The 17,238-nt window shown below is 42.1% G+C and overlaps 1 protein-coding gene across 1 annotated transcript in view; it reads right to left on the bottom strand.

The window, feature by feature from the left end:
- The window catches only part of SMYD2 (SET and MYND domain containing 2), a 32,689-nt gene extending 31,403 nt beyond the window's left edge, over nucleotides 1–1,286 (bottom strand). The window contains exon 1 of the mRNA XM_069852811.1: nucleotides 1,034–1,286. Within this exon, the coding sequence (XP_069708912.1) occupies nucleotides 1,034–1,218 (185 nt within the window). The 5' untranslated portion in view covers nucleotides 1,219–1,286. The remainder of the gene's footprint in view (nucleotides 1–1,033) is intronic.
- Between the last annotated feature and the right edge of the window lie 15,952 nt (nucleotides 1,287–17,238).

Here is a 17,238-nt window from a genome sequence, read left to right on the forward strand (position 1 = left end):
AGGAAGAACATATGCTATCAAAGGGACATTCTGCCTAACTTTCAAAAACCACAACTGCTTAGATGAAACTGTACTTTTGCTTAAATCAAAATATTTCACTTAGTTAAGTCTCGACATATTCCACAAATTGTATGAACAGACTGACTATAAAAAGAGAGGCCCATGCCTTATGACACATCTTCAATGATGCAATGGTTTAGGGGAGGGCTCAGACTGCAGGATGTCAGCTGACATCAGCACTGTCCTAATCAGACTTCTTGTTTGTTTCTTTTACTGACAGGGATACTGAAAATGCCGGCAAACAAAACTCTCTAAGACTCATTTTGGAGTTTCAGAAAGCAAGCATCCTTTATCAGGCCTGGGCAACATGTGGGAATGGTCTCCATCCATCCTATGCAGCGAGATAAAGGCTGGTTACAGAATATATTTCCCACTTGTATGCACATGGATACAATTCCCCAGAAATCTTATGCATATTCTATTACTTTCCAAGGTCTAATTTTAATGTTATGAAACTTTGCAACAGACAAAACTCTTGCTAATCTGGGGATGCCTCCAGCTCTTTGCTTGGCTTTAAGACAGATGAAAACTCCAAACAGAGGCAATTACAGAGGAGGAGACACCTGCTCAGCACAGATCGTACTTCATGCAAGGTGTTCTCATTTTCAAAGAAAGGACAGTGTCTGAAAAACACCATTTTAAGGAGATCGTGCTACCAGAGGAAGAACACATGCTTTAAGAGGGACATTCCAACTTCCAAAACCCACAGCGGCTTAAAAGAAACTACGCTTCCGCTTCAACCAAAGCGTTCCACGTTGTGAAGCCTCAAGATAGTCCACAAATCGTATCAACAGATGACAGAAAGAGAGGCCCGCGCCTTCTGACTGGTGCAGTGGCCGGGGGTGGGGGTGGTCTGAGGCTGCGGGATGCCGGCCGGCCCACCCCGGGACGCGGGGGGGTTGGGGGGGCCGAGCCACCGCCGCCCCGGGGCCGCCCGCCCCCCCGCCGCCGCCGCCGCCGCCCCCGCCCGTACCTGGCGAAGCAGCCGTCGCAGTGCGCGCCGCGCTCGCTGGCGGTCAGCACGGCGGCGTAGGGCGGGCAGCTGAACAGCAGCTCCCCCAGGGCGAAACGCCGCCGTGCGCGCAGCCCCCGGCCCTTCCCGGCGCTGGCGAACCTTTCCAGCCCGGCCGGAGGCTGCGGCTCCCCCTCTGAGCGCATCCCGGCTAAGGGGGCTCCGGGGCCGGCGGGTTCCCTCCCCGCCGGGTCCCAGCGCGCTGCGCTCGCCCCGCCCGCCGAGAGTGCGGGGAGCGCCCCCGCCGCGCCGCGCAGCCGCCGGGGAGGGAGGAGGCAGGGCGGCTGCGCGTCCCGGGGCTCGTGTGGCTGCGGCCCGGTCTGCTAGTATTGGAGCCGTGGAGTTGTAGCATCACCAGGTTGGAGGAGATCTCCTGGATCGTCGAGTCCAACCATTCCTATGTGACACTAAACCGTGTCCCTGAGCGCTTCGTCTACCAGTCTTTTAAACACCTCCAGGAATGGTGACTCAACCACCTCCCTGGGCAGCCTGTTCCGGTGCCCGATGACCCTCTCAGTGAAAATTTTTTTCCTGATGCCCAGTCTGATGCCCCCTTGATGCAGCTTGAGGCCATTCCCCATTGTCCTATCCCTTGTCACTTGGGAGAAAGAGGCCATCTACCTCCTCTATTCAGCCTCCTTTCAGGTAGTTGTAGAGAGCAATAAGGTCTCGCTTCAGCCTCCTCCAGGCTAAACAACGCCAGTTCCCTCAGCCACTCCTCATAAGACTTGTTCTCCAGCCCCTTCACCAGCTTTGTTGCTCTTCTCTGGACTCCAGAGCCTCAACATCCTTCTTGTGGTGAGGGGCCCAGAACTGAACACAGGATTCAAGGAGCGGTCTCACCAGTGCCGAGTACAGAGGGAGAATAACCTCCCTGGACCTGCTGGTCACGCCGTTTCCAATACAAGCCAAGATGCCATTGGCCTTCTTGGCCACCTGGGCACACTGCTGGCTCATGTTCAGTCAGCTATCAATCAACATCCCCAGGTCCCTCTCCTCCAAGCAGCTCTCGAGCCACTCTTCTCCTAGTCTGTAGCTCTGCACAGGGTTGTTGTGCCCCTAGTGCAGGACCGGCATTTGGCCTCGTTAATCCTTATGCCATTGGTCTCAGCCCAGCGGTCCAGCCTGTTCAGATCCCTTTGCAGAGCCTCCCTGCCCTCCAGCAGATCAACACTTCCACCCAGCTAAGTGTCATCTGTGAACTTGCCAAAGGTACATTCAATGCCTTCATCTAGGTCATTGATAAAGATATTGATAAAGATATTTCTACCCACTGCCCGGCTGAGATCATCTTCCCACTGCTCGCCTGGAAAAGTGGCGGCATCTTACCACACCCCGGCACCGAGCCATAGCCCAGCATCCCAGGCTGGCAGCGGGAACGGGGCTGCCCAGGCATAGCTCTTATCTCTCTGGTAAATAAAATTCTCTAAGACTCCTTTTGGGGTTTTAGGAAGCAAGCATCCTTTATCAGGCCTGGGCAATGTGCAAGAGCAATCTCCATCAATCACATGTGGCGAGACAAGAAGTGGTTACAGAATATATCTACCACTTACATGGATCATTTTTCCAAGAACTCCTATCCATATTCTGTTACTTTCCAACGTCTAATTTTAATATTATTGTGAAACTTCACAACAGCCAAAACTTACTAATTTGGAGCTGGCTCCAGCTCCCTGCCTGACGTTGCCTCTAAGATATGACGAAACACCAAACAGAGATGATCACAGAAGGGACATCTGCTCAGCACAGATTGTACTTCACACAAGGTGTTACCATCTTCAAAGAATAAAGTGTCTGGAAAAACACTGTCTAAAAGAAAACGTGCTACCAGAGGAAGAAAACATGCTATCAGAGGGACATTCTGTCTTAACTTTTAAGAAACACAATTACTTAGATGGTTACTTAGATTACTTAACTCTACTTTAGTTTAAAACAAAGTATTCCACTTTTTCTAGTAGCAACTGCTTCTTTTATTATTCTTTTTGCAGGTGGGGTAGAAGCCTCCCTGAGACCGATCTCCACCAGCAGCGAGGGCCCCAGGGAAGGCCCCACCAGCCTCACAGCCCCTCTCCAGGGTCACAGCAAAGCCTCCCAAGACAAAGCACTTCAGTCATGGGTGGGGGGGTTGCCATTCAGGGGTTTCAGGTGTCACAGCCCACTTGGTAACTAGGGCAGAACTTGGCTCATGGTGCCATTTAGGTTTCATAGAATCATAGAATGGTTTGAGTTGGAATGGACCTTAAAGATTATCCAGTTCCAACCCCTTGCCACAGGCAGGGACACCTCCCACCACCCCAGGCTACTCAAGGCCCCATCCAGCCTGGCCTTGAATATTTCCAGGGAGGGGTCATCCACAACTTCCCTGAGCAACCTGTTCCAGTGTCTCACCACCCTCATTGTGAAGAATTTCTTCCTAATATCCAATCTAAATCTTCCCCCTTCCAATTTAAAGCCATCCCCCTCATCCTATCACTACATGCCCTGGTAAAAGTCTCTCCCCAGCTTTCCTATAGCCCCTTTAGGTACTGGAAGGCTGCTATAATGTCTCCTTGGAGCCTTCTCTTCTCCAGGCTCAACAAGCCCAACTCTCTCAGCTTGTCTCATCTTTGTCACCCTCCTCTGGACCTGTTTCAACGGTTTCCCCACTGCCCATCCTGGCTTACAGTGTTACCATAGAAGTCAGTCAAAATAAAACTCTCAAAGACTCTTTTTGGAGATTTAGAAAGCAGGCAATCTTTTATTCTGCATTGGGTGCATGGGGGATCAGCTCCTCCTAAGACATGCACGCCCAGATGCGAGTACTAGAGCTTTCTATCTTCTCATTATGTGCATATGCATCTTATTTCTTGGAAGGTTTTTACATATTCACACTATTTTTCGGAACTAATCTTAGAAATGGTGTATTCATTATGCTTGGCATCGCTAATGGTAGGGTCTCTCTGTTGGTATTCAGGAATCACTTTTTGTATCTTTTTGTCAAACTGGCCTGTTGGGCATGTGTAGTTAAGGTGATGTTGTGCAGCCCTCTGATTCTGGCTTTCCAGTCACAAAGTGCTCCTTTCTTTTGATTTACACAACTCAAACATGCAAGGATATACATTACTCTAAGCAATCATTATTATATATGGGTACAAATCTGTAAAGGCTATCAATCAACTGCACCCACAGCATAGCTGTGAGGGCAGAGGGACTCCTATGTGACCCATCTGGGGCAAGGATGCAAGGTGAAGATGGTGTGGTGGGCAGGAGATCCCAAAACAGGAGGGGAAGGGACCTCTGGAGTCAGGCCAAGGCCTTGGCCAGCACAGCGCTGCTGTGCATGTCTTGTGGATGCCAGATTTAGGTTACACCTCAGAGGCCGGAAAGCTAACTGTCCTCTCCTAGTGTTTCAGGGTAATATCCTGTAGTCTGAGTCAAAAAAATCCCATTGAATTAATGAAAATAGGTCATAAGAGGTGGGCTTCTTTTTATAATGCATCACTCAATCAGCAAAGAAACAAACAAGAAGTCTGATTAGGACAGTGACAGCCATTTGTTGTAAATACAATAAAACCTCCGAGAGCAAGGAAATACTAATTTAAGCGGAGTAAGAATTCCTATTTTAGAGTTACTGGTAATAAATCTATTACTGAAATCCAAGCGCAACCCAAGGGAAGCCAATAAAGCAGTCTGTACTAAGAAAACCACTACAGCTTTGTGCCTAAGTATTTTGCATTTAATGATTGGTTGTACAACACCTTGACACAACACTAAGAGAAAATATCTTTCAGAAATATGAATAAAGTGTTGGAGTGAATGAGAATGTTTTTGGTGCCACTTGTAGTTCATGAGCAGTGTAGATTGATCTGAGCTTCCAAAGGCTGTAACCTCTGCTATTAGTATCTGTATTTAATTCGTGTTAAATTATTTGTGCAGTAAATCATTGGTAGGGTCCTTTTAGACTAAACACACCGGTTGAAACTCGAGGCTCAAAATATCCACGAGGAATAAATTATTAAAGTGGGAAGAGAAGAAATACATTGAAGAAGCACACTTAAAATAATCAATTAGTTTGCAAACGTGCTATGAGGATGTTGCTAAATAAACTAAACTAAACCAAACTAAACCAAACTAAACTAAACTAAACTAAACCAAACTAAACTAAACTAAACTAAACTAAAATAAAATAAAATAAAATAAAATAAAATAAAATAAAATAAAATAAAATAAAACCTGATGCAGTAGGATCAAGATGAAAGGACTAGATTTTAATATTCGTAACAGTGCAGTGTGTGATGGAGCTATTTATTTTGCTAAACATACTCTTGTTTTGTTGAGCTGAGAATCTAATCCTAAATTAAAATAGCAGCAGTGGTTTCCAGCTATTCTGTATTAATATTCTAACCTAGTCTGTTTCTCTGGATAATTTCAATTAAGTAAAAGTAGAATCACTAAAATAACAGCGGATAAAATAAGCATGCAAACTTTAATTAACAAAAAATGTAACATATTCCACACCACCTCATTGCAGACACAGAGTGACAGTCACGGTGGGGGCGAAAAGCAACACGGAGGCGTGAGGCACTTTCCCCACCATCACGGATGTCCAGCAGGGTGGGTGCTGCTGGTCATCCTCTGCTGTCAGCACTCAGATTAGCTCCATTGGGGCTGACTCTTCACACCACCTGAGCTACAGCATAGGTGTGTTGCCCTGACCCCTCACATTTTCCATTTTCAGCTCCCTAGATGGGTTAGCTCAATTATTTGTGGGGCCACCCTGAGAATCAGAATTTGGAAGTACTCTAGTTTAAGGACAATAATTCAACCTCCTCAAACCCCAGTCTCTTCCTATTTTGAAGCCAGATTCCTTGCCCATTACAGCAAGGTCCCACAGGGTTGGAGATGGACAAACAAAGCCATGTGCTAGAAATGGGTCCATCAACAGTCCTGGGAATGGCTTGGGGGTTAACCAGGCTCCGGGTCTGGAGCAGCAGGAGACAAGTGCAGAGGTTGTGCGGGTCCCCAGGGAGGCTGGCAAGGGAAAACAAGGTCTAGTCATATCCTCAGGCCTTTAAGAATAAGCTATTCCATATAACTAACATTTTCTATCCAATTGCGTATTTTTAACATGATGAGACTATTTGAGCCACTGTAAAAAGAATGTATCTTTCTGGACTGGCATTATTTGAATTAGTTTAAAACTCACCTTTTTAGAAGGAAAGAGTGAGCAATGGCATTAAGTTCAGTCGTTGAAAAATATGCCACTGAGCTAAATGTTAATTGTGACCCACAGCAGATCTATGGACAGCAGGGATGGAGTTAGTGTATCCAGTTAGAATACTGTAAGTAGTATCTAATTGACTAACAAACTACTGCATCTTGCACGTGACTGCCATTTACTCTTCGTATCCCAGTTCAGTGTAGATTGTGGATGTCTAGCTCAAAGGTCTGGACTCTTAATTATAGGCGTTTCTACAACTAAGTATATTTTAAAATAGTGATCGATAATGTATTCACTTTATGAATGAATTAGCATTAATTAGGAAACTGCCCTTACATTCAGTCCAGTTTGATTAATTGATGGGTCAGTGCTAGATAGACAAATGGAGTTATAGCTCATAAACACACCTCTGACTTCTTACACTGCACAAGCTATTGACTTCCTTGAACTAATTCCTTCTCAAAGTAGAGCAAAACTTTTAGGAAACAGCCAATCTTGATTTTAAAATATCTTTAATAAGAGGTTTTACACTACAAAACATGTATAGCTAGTTTCTACCCTTAATATAACCCAGTTGCATTTTCAGCTGCTGGATCTCATTATAACATTAGAAACTATTTTGAAAAATTCTAAGCTTTTTTCTCTCTACATTAGTACTTGTTGATGTTAGTAAAATGAAACTATTCAGTCTATGCTGCTGAAATCAGAAACGGTAGTGTTACATACTCCAGTAGTGGAATCCTGGTCACATTGAAGTCAATGACAAATTCCTACATTTTTTAATGAAGTTAGAATTTAATTTCTGCCTCAGATGAATTTGTGTCCAAATGAAAGAGGTCTAACAACTCATGAGCATTATAAGATTACTTTTAAACAATGCCTTGTTTCTCTAAGATCATCGTTGGGCTTACCAACGAGAAGGGTGTGAGGAGACTTCTTTTTGGGGAATCAGCTGGGATGATGTCAAACATTTCTATCCCACATTATTACTCTTGTTGAACAGCTGACGATTTGACTGTGCCTCAGGTAACAAGGAAAAATTTGAACTCCAGTATCTCTCTTTTTTAATAAACAGTCATTTAGTTTTAAAAACAATAATAATAATTTACTAAATAGGCATTATTCCACCTGAAAAATGGTGATTTCCAAGGGATAATGTGTGAATGTATTCACAAGAGTGAAATTCAGCACCGGCCTGCAGCCCCATTCAAACCCTCCAGGAGAAATTCAGCCAGCTGCCTCCATAGCTTTTAGCTTACTTTGGATGCATTCAAGAAATGAAACTGGTTTGATAATTTATTAATGAAAACAGTTTTGTAACTACTTCGCTAGTGTATTTACCCTGCCCCCTTTTTCTATATTTGCACAAAATCTATAAATAAAACATGCTCTTTTGGCTCTCCCTATTTTATGTGGTTTTGTCCTGTGTTCATTAGATAATCTGAACATGTTTTTTTATGAATCAGTTTGAATGCCTAAATAAATACTGTTTATTGCAAAACACAGAGTAGTTAATCAATTTATGAGGATTCTCGCAGCTTTCCCCATATAAATATGCATGCAATTGCTGAATAATTAGTCAACATCAGGGAGTTTCAAGCAACTAGGAAAAGGCTGGAGTGCTTTCATTCCCTAGTGCTTATAAGACAAGCGGAGAAGTCTGTACCGCGCAGGATGTGTTGAGGACCTGGCAGGATTGGGTGGAAGTGACACTTTGCTATATTATAGCTTACATCTGCAGAGACTTGTACTTCTCATCTCCTCTGTCTTTTTTTAACTTCTGTTATGTCTGTTTTAAATATGAAAGATGATGGCTTCTGAAAGGGTGTGAAGTAGGGTGCAGGTTTAAGAAAATCACAGAACAAAGTGTGATTGTGCCTGCTCTTTAAATTTCTTTAAGTTAAGGAATCTTTAAAAGCAGAGCTGTTCACCTTCATTCACAACCTTGGGGCCACTCTATGGAAAACTGTGCGTGTTTGTATTTGACAGGAAAAGATCCATCCTTGTTAAGTCACTTTTAGTTAGGCTTAATCACTTAATCTTCCAGAAATGGTACCGCTGAGCTACAGACTCTGCTCTCCAGGAATGGCTGTGCACCCTGTGCCCAGAGCTGTCTTTCTGAGTTATGTGTCACTGCAGACTTCAGCCAGAAAGGTTCTGAACTTAGAAAGGGAGTGTGGAGCTGATCGCTAAGACACAAGGCCCCGAGCACACTTGTGGGTAAGCTAGGAATAAACAATAAAATCAGCTACAGGGTAGGTACAAGGAATGATAATAGGCCAGCAGCCTGTGGAGAGAGAAAGGACAAAGGAAACTATATATAACCTTTTCTATATTTAACGTAATTATTTCCAGAGAGATCTGCTTCACTCATCTTGTCTTTTTTTTTTTCTTTTTTAAAATTTTTTTTCCCCAAACTCTTGGTACCATAAGCTGCTTTCAGCTGGCCAGTGTAGGTACGGGGTAGCTGGGGCAGCTGGGAGCATGTACAACACTGTGGTCTAAGTAACAAAAAACTCAGTGTAAGCCTGTTTAATAGACTTTGTGGCAGATTTCATGGCTCACCCTAAACTCTGTCCTGCTGTAGCTAGGCAGCTGTTTCTGGTATCTTGGCAATTTATGGGTAGCTTGAGTTCAGAGATTTGCAACTTTTAAGCAAGTCTACATTATTCTTTGTGAACTAGGGATTAAGTGTGAAGGTAAAAACTCAGCAGGAGCTGGGAAGTGCTGCCTTTCAAAGAGGAAAAGTGCAGTTAATCACTTTTAGGAAATAACCTGCATGGTGAGAGTTCAGGAATGACAATGACTTCAGAATTCAGTAGGGACTGCAAGCACAGCATGTCGACAGTGTGTCTCTTAGGCTAGTGTGCTCCTAGCTCCCAGCCCTGGAGGGGCCTGGGCTTGACATTCAAAATCTGTCCCTGTGTTATCTTCCACATCTGTGCCATGGATTGTTGACATGTTGACAGTATTGACATTGCCCAGTACTGATACACAGACGAAAATGCTTTAGACACGCCCTGGCTCTATTGGTAGTCAGGCTGCTCCAAAATAAAGAGGACTAATGGAAACAGAGAAGCTAGGTGACCCCCTAGAGGCGTCTGTCTCTTCTCTTTAGCGGCATTTGTGATAATGAAAGACCCAGAGATCTAGATGGTTCCTTTTTTTTTTTTTTCATGAAAGGAAGAAACTCTTCTCTGCCCTCATCCATCAGATACCTCCAACAACTTTATAAATATTAACATCCCTACTGCAGGTCTTTAAAGGAGAGAGTGCAGACCTGGAAGAAGTTAAGACTCAAGTTTCTGCCCAATATATGGAGGTGATTTGCCTGGGTTAAATATATTTTAATACACTCATTTGAAGTTTACAAGCATTTTTAGTATGTCATTACAGAAAGCCTGTACACAAATTTCCAAAGACAAAAAGTGACAGCAGCACAAATGTGGTTTCAGGAACATATCATGATGACAGAACTGGATGACTGTGGGGAACAGGCAAGGGCAGCTGTTAGGTGTGAATGTGACACTCAACACTCAGATGCTTGCAGTTCACAATTTGCTTTTATCAGAATCAGCAACCTCACAACTGCCATTCTGTGTTAACTCCAGCCTGCCCCTGGCAGACCTGCATTAACCTTTGCTTATGGAGCCACGGCAGGACTCAAACAAATAAAAAAATACAAGATGTCAGATTCTCCACTGGTGTAAATCAGCATCTCTTCACTGACTTTGAAGGAGCAGCAGCTGCTCACTCAAGCTGAGGATCTTACCCCGTGCTACTATAGCATCATTAAGTTGTCACATACTTTCCCTGCCTCTCCTTTTGTCATCTAGCTGCAACTTTTCTCCGTTGAAGACTAGAGAAGGGTCTTTGATCCTCTGATAACTCCTTGAGGCTCCCTAAGATAATTGGCCAGGACATTTCCTGAGTTATCCAGGGTCATTTTATTTGCCCTTTTACTTGGAGAGGGATTACAGGCAAGAGAAAAGTCTTGGAGCCTTCACAGATGCAGAGACCGGCATGAATGGTGCTGTGTATAGTAGGTCAGGCACCCCTCCTGACATGAGGGACACCCCATCGCCACCAGGTTGTGCTTAACTTGTCCTGCTACTGATGTGGAAACAGAAAACCTACAGGGTGACCTGGGCCGTAAGACTGTGCACCTCTTTCGTCCTTGGAAAAAGAAAGTGGGTGAGCTGCTTTTCTGCTGATGAAGGTATTTACACACTGTAATCAAGCAACCTCTCCATATTCTCCAAAGTTCTAATGGTAAGGGGTTTTCTTCTGTTCTATGATTTTTGCAGCTATTTTCCAAACCTCTGATTTTTTTTCAGCTGCATTATACGTGCGATCACTGAAACTGTGTGGCATTTCAGTAGCCACACAAATGCTGTATAAAGATGTTATATCATATCCTTATACGTATCGGTTGGTTTTCTATTTATATGTGCGAAGATCACATTAACAGTACAATCAACAGCAATTTATATTTAACTCAGCAATAAAAAATGCTCATGCCAGGCCTAAGCCTTGCTAAAAATAGTTTTATTCAGTGAAGGCTTCCCAGTGATAACTCATTTTTGAGATTTGCTGCTTATTAAGACTGCTGTTCTGCTAGTGGATATTTCACCAAGAGTGCAAAATATTATTTTTTAATCAGAATGTTTTGCAAAATTAAATCAAATGCCTTACAAATGTTTCAGTATATTACATTGAAGCAGTTACCTTTTCAGCCAAATTTGTAATCTAATCAGGTTTGTCTATCAAGACCTATTTTCCATAAAACCATGCTGACTGGCATTAATTACTTCCTATCCTTTCATTCGTTATCAGTTGAATCCCATATTCTGTGATTTTGCTCCCCTTTCACCTCCTCTCCAGTTTGATGTTAGGTTAGCTGGCTTATATTTACCAAGGTCATCATGTTCGTCCTTGCTGAATAGCAGCAAAGTATCAGTCTTCTTCTAGTCTTCTAGAATCTCTATATTATTTCAAGATCCATTAAAAATTAATGTGTTGAAGGAAGAATCTCTTCCACTAACTATTTGAAAATCCTCAGGTACAGCGTATCTGGGCCTGATGAATTACAAGTTTTTATCACAAGTGGATGTTTAACATCCTATTTGGTTACTAATGGATTGAAAAAAGCTTCAGCTGCCTGATATGATATTGCTGTTATCCTCCTTCTTCCAAACTGTGGAGAGACATGTTTATTGAATATGGCTTTCTTAGATATTAAATATTGTAGCACATTTGTCTGGTAACTGGCTGACTCAGTTGCAGGGATTTCTTCTGTGTATAATGTACTACAAATACTCTTTTGTCCTCTTTTCGTTACTCTGCTGGGTACGCAGATATCTTAAACTCCGTTTTTCTGTGCATCATAATTCCCCCGTTTCTTCCTTTTGCTGCAGGCCACTATTCCTCCTTCTAATTTCTGCATCCTACAAAATGAAGTAATAGCTGGAAGGAGAAGGGGAAGAAACAAGTTAATTCTGCTGATTTCAGGTGTTTCTTTGATTATAACTAACATTGTTCTTACTGTCTTGCCCCAGTTTAACTTCATGAGTGACTTGGCTGCACCCAGTGCTCTAAAAAGCATTGAGTGGATGGATTCTGGAAACTGAAGATACCAGCTTCCTCTTACTCCCCTTTCAGGTGTTTCCTGTTGACTGATGGGCCCGTCTTTTTGCAGGTTAATTTATATCCACATATTTGGTCATTCCTCTGCAGCCACTTTGTCTGCTTTTCCTTCTCTAACTGGTTTTCCACATGGATGGAAGCTGAGAATACACAGAAAAGAAAAGGCGCTATCCATCATCAGATGACAGGCACTTTTACTTCTTGAAAGATGAACTCGGGTCCATCAGAGTACTGACTATTTGTAAGCAACCCCACTCACACTAGCAGCAGCTAAAAAGCCTCCGGATGTGTTTATACAGAAATTCAGTGCTCTCCCAGGTTTACATTTGGTACCAACAAGAGCTGCAGGTATGGAGTGCATTTGAAAATTAAGCCAAATGTAGAGTATTTTTATTACAATCAATAACCTGGGGAATTCTTACTCCTTGCAAGAGTATTTTTGGTGGTGTTCCTGGTTTGGTATCCCTTTTTGCTTAGCAGGGGAGAAAACTGCAGTCAAAGCCTGGGAGTTTTTGCTTTGAATGGTTGTAGGCTTGTGCCTCTGAGAATAATAGGAAGATAGTTATCAGGCCAGCTACTGTGTCACATTTACACTTAGCGTAATAGTTATTTACCAAGAAGTTGCACCTCAACCATGTGCTTGGGAGCTAAAATGCGCTTGGGAGCTATGCTGTCAGCTGCTGGCTGAGTCTACGCTGCTACTAGGGGAGGACCTGGGCACAGACCCTGGAGCTGGTGAGTTTGGTCCAGCTCCTGTCCCCACTGTCTGCATCTAATCCTCATCACAGCAGATTGGCTGTGTCCCTTGGGCTGTTGCTTCGCACAGACTCACCTTTGGGCCTGGGGTGATGAGCCTTTGGCCTGAGGAGAGCACTCTTAATTTGTGGTATTTTTCAATATATATGAAATAATGTAGCCCCTGGGCTGCAGCCCCTTCGGTGTTAGTTCCACTGAAAAGAATGCTGCAATCCCAAGGGTACAGCACAGGGCAATACTTGGAGGGCTTGAACATCATAAGGATGGGGGAGGGAGGTATCACAATGCAGTTATGTCCATACTGCCTTTGGGAATGCTTTCTGGAGCAAACTGCCTGCAAAACTCCCACAGTACTGTTTTGGGGATGTACTTGGAGCAATCCAGAACAAATCAGGGATCTAAGTTATTTAGCACTGTGCAGATTTGCATTGTAAATCTATTTTATATCCAGAATAAGTGCATTTTTGATAAATATTTGTTACTTCTTTGCCCTTTATCAGTGCTGATTAGCGTTCAGAGTTAAGAGAACAGCAATGGCAGTAATAGTTGTGATAAAACTAGGGGAACTTTTACCATCAAGCGGTGGCAGTCCTGCTGACTTATGTCACTGAAAAGCCTGTGAATATGGTGAGAAAGGGGGGCTACAGGGGACTGGAAGTTGTCAGACTCCATACATGTAGTTGGGGCACACGGACTGTAGGACCCATGCATGTAGAGGGGCCAGTATAGCAGATATAATTGACTAGATGGGAAAGCAAATTAAGATAAGAATTTGGAAAATCCTAGTACATGACAGAAAACCAGGCTATTCAGCAACAGATCTGGGTCATATAGCTGGGTTTAGATCCACCCAGGAATTTGGTGCAAATATGAAATATATTGTTTCTATTTCTCTTAATCTGTCTCATGAAAATAATAAAATTAAAACCAGGAGTGCATGGACACATATATCAACCATAAACTCTGTCCCAGATAATGACTGTATTAACAGAAACTCAGGATCTCTCTAAACACTAGAAAACTAGAAACAGAAACCAACATCCTCAAAGATTAATATCGTACTTTTCCTGCAGTGCTTGATGAGGAGTAGGCTTGTCTACACTTCAAGAAATATTTTAAAAGATCAAAGGAAAGACAGAGAGCAGACAATGTATTAGGATTATGGTATTAACAGTTGAAAGTTATGTTCAGCTGGATCCATAGTACCAATTTCAACAAATGCAGTCATGGCACGAATGAAACACTACTGTTCACAACAGTCTGGCAAACAGTGCTGAAATCACAGCTCATGAATTCCAAACATCTTCAAAAAAAATCTACAGAGACAAAACTTTCTTAAAGAAAGAAAATGAGCCAACGCAAAGCTGCTTCTCAAGGGAGTTACATAAAAAATGGAAAGTAAATACTCAAAAATATGCAGAAACTCAATGCATAGAAGCAATCATGACAGAAGTAAGGCGAGGTATTGTAGTCTCAGGAATGAAATAAAAATTTGATAATAAAACTAAGTGGATGCATTATCCACATAAACACTTCGAGAGTTTGAACTTACCCCTTTAGATGACATCTGATGATGCTTTGGATGGTATTGAATTGTGATTCATGTATTCAGAGATTTTTTTACACCATCAAAGGCATCCTCATGAGCTAAATAAACTCTTATTGAGTTCAAAACTGACACAAAATAATTGCTTAACAAATCAAGTTTGTCAACTCAAGAAGGATTGCTGTAACTTGTTTCTTTTTCTTGGAGTCGTTTTTAAAGACATTTTGTCTTCAATGAACCTTTCTGGGATCCCTTCTCTTTAAGCCACAAAAACTGGCATGTGTAACCCTTGTGTCAAGAATCAATGACTAAAAATATTTGTCTCAAATTGGTAAGCTAAAGCCTGCCACTTTGCTTTATGCTTCCATTTCCTGCATCTTTAAGATTAAAACATGGTTACTCTATGAAATTCATTGAAAAAAAGAAGTAGACCATGGGAGACCTTCACTGGTCCAATTACTTCAGCTTTAAGTCTTCTATACATTTCTTATAATACCCAACATTTGTCTTCATAGATATAAAAATTGTTATTTTGATCACTACCTCCCTCTGAAAATGCAAAAACTGAGTAATGAAAGCTATTTCTTAGATAGAGTTTCTTTGGTCACTGCAATTTGTATTGCTTGTAATAAGGTCATACAGGATTTCTTGCAACCCTCTTCCCTCAGGGCAACCTTTGTGAAGACAACTTCATGTTTGAAGCCTTGACCATCACAGACAGGGACTAGCAAATCCAGTGTCATTGTAATGTAGTTAACTAGGTGAACATTAAAATGAAAATATCTATTTGAATTACTGCCATTTCTCCAGTCTGTTTTAAATCATGTTGTCTTCTGATTATTAGCTAAAACAATAGTCTGAGCTATCTACCCATGGTTACCACCTTCTAGTTTTAAAGGTATCAAGTCATTAATCTTTTATTTCAGCTTTCCCCATCAAGCCCTGGAATGAGGAAGAGGCAGACATGGGGTTGTGCACAGTCCTGCTATCTGAGTCCCGGCTGAGATAAGTTAAATATTTCTTTTTAACCTAACTTGCTCTGTGTTTGGGTCACTTGTGATCAGGCTGCCACAGCCACTTGCCTGGCAGCATTACCATCCCACTGGCACTGGGTCTTGGCTGACTGTAAGCAGCTTGTCCATACCTCCAGCATCCACATTCCCACCACAATCTACCCTTCTCTAGGTGGATCCAGAGCCTGTTCAGGAGATAATGGGGTGGGAACACAGAAACAGTGACTCTAATGGAGCTCACTGGCTGTAGTCATAAGAGGGTAAGAGGTAGTTAAGAGCAAATTGTGAAAATTTTGACTGATAGGAGAGGAATAAAGAAAAGACAACAAAAGTGTCTTAAAATGTGATTAGTCAGGGTTGAAATGCCCGCTATCTTTGTGTACATCGGCAAATGTTAAGCAGTCCATTTTCATGGAATTTCTTGGATCAACACCTAAGGCAACTGCTGTTGTATTCCGGAAGAGGATATGTAAGAATTACACCAGAACTGTAGGATTATGATGTGCCAAACACTTCCTGAAGATTTTTTTTATTTATCTAAAGAGGTAAATTAACCCTTGCACAACTTACTTCATCTTACCACGCAATGTCCTGAGAGGACAGTCACAAATAAAGGTTTCTGTAAATGTTAGTAGTCTGGGCCTTGTTCCAAAATTACAATATAAAAAAGGTTGAAAGCTTAATTTTTCACCTCTTAGGCACTAGTGTTGTTTTATTGTCCTAATCAAGATGAGAACACAGCTGCTATTTATATTTGTCTGGTTTTGGTAGTTTGCTTACTAGTTTATTTAACTTACTAGCCAAAAAATGGAGTTGTAAGAAGTACACTTTGTAATGTATATCTCTATACACATTTTGTTATACTTAAAGGAAAATGAAGAGAGAAGGAAAGGGCCTACTATAAGGTAGGAGTTTTATGAAAAGTTCTAGGTAACGTAATTGGAATAGAAAAAAGGGGGTCCTATAGAAATGTAACAGAACATGACGGAAATTACTCTAAAACCTATGGAGCACTCCACCTTTTATATGAACTTTTTTCAGCCATTGTATAGAATTTAATAGCAAAGGTATCTGAGCTATAGGATGGTACAAAAAAAAAAAAAGCTGCAGAAAGCTTATAATTCTGTGTTAAATTCCACAGGAGTTTTTCATAAGCGCTGAGCTGTTTCTGAGGTGTATCCTGTGTGTGTTTCTTCTCTACTCCTGTGGCGAACTGAACTTTGGTTTTAGTCTGCAACACATTCTGAATACATGAGTAGCCTTTTGTGGGTAAAAAAGAAGATACTTCTCTGTCTCATTAATCTGCAGATTCATGTGGAAGTCTATGGTGTCTTACTTCATTGGGAGGTCACCATCCACCTGCATGAGCCATTGTGTTTGAGCTTTAAATGGGGATGTACAATAGGCACTGTACCTTCTGGTGTAAAATGTACACAGAAAATCACATACCACTTCCATCAGCAATTGAGGTTTTGTATTTTTTCAATGGACTGAGGGGCCTTTTTTTAGTGCATCAGGGAACTAAGAAAGTGTACATAAAGGACTGCCTAACAGTGTCCTTTCCTGACTTGGTAAAAATGAGAGAAGCTGCATTTTTTTTTGTCGGTGATGTCCAGGGCAGGTAGATTATATAGGAAGCACTAACACAAGATTAGCTGTACTTTAAAAATACTACTTTTCGAAAGGTAACTAGTTCAGATATTGAAACTTCTCAAGTGTTCCTACTACAAAATTAAAAACTGAGTTTGGGAAGATTGCTGCTGAAGCCAGTGCAACAGAAGTTAGAATGACAAAAAGGTCTAAGTTCCTCAAAATTTAGTAAGGAGAAAAAAATGTCAGAAGTGTAATAAACCACAACCAGATCAACAGGTCCATCCACATGAAAAAATGAACATTTAGCAGAAGGGCCTCTGAAACTTCTGAAGAAGAGAATATTGATAGGAAAGCATTTTTGTGAGAAAATGTGCCTTCCTGTCAGGGAGGAAGGGAGTTACGGGGTGCTTGA

Source organism: Phaenicophaeus curvirostris, chromosome 2 (assembly GCF_032191515.1).
Source record: "Phaenicophaeus curvirostris isolate KB17595 chromosome 2, BPBGC_Pcur_1.0, whole genome shotgun sequence".
Lineage (NCBI taxonomy): Eukaryota > Metazoa > Chordata > Aves > Cuculiformes > Cuculidae > Phaenicophaeus > Phaenicophaeus curvirostris.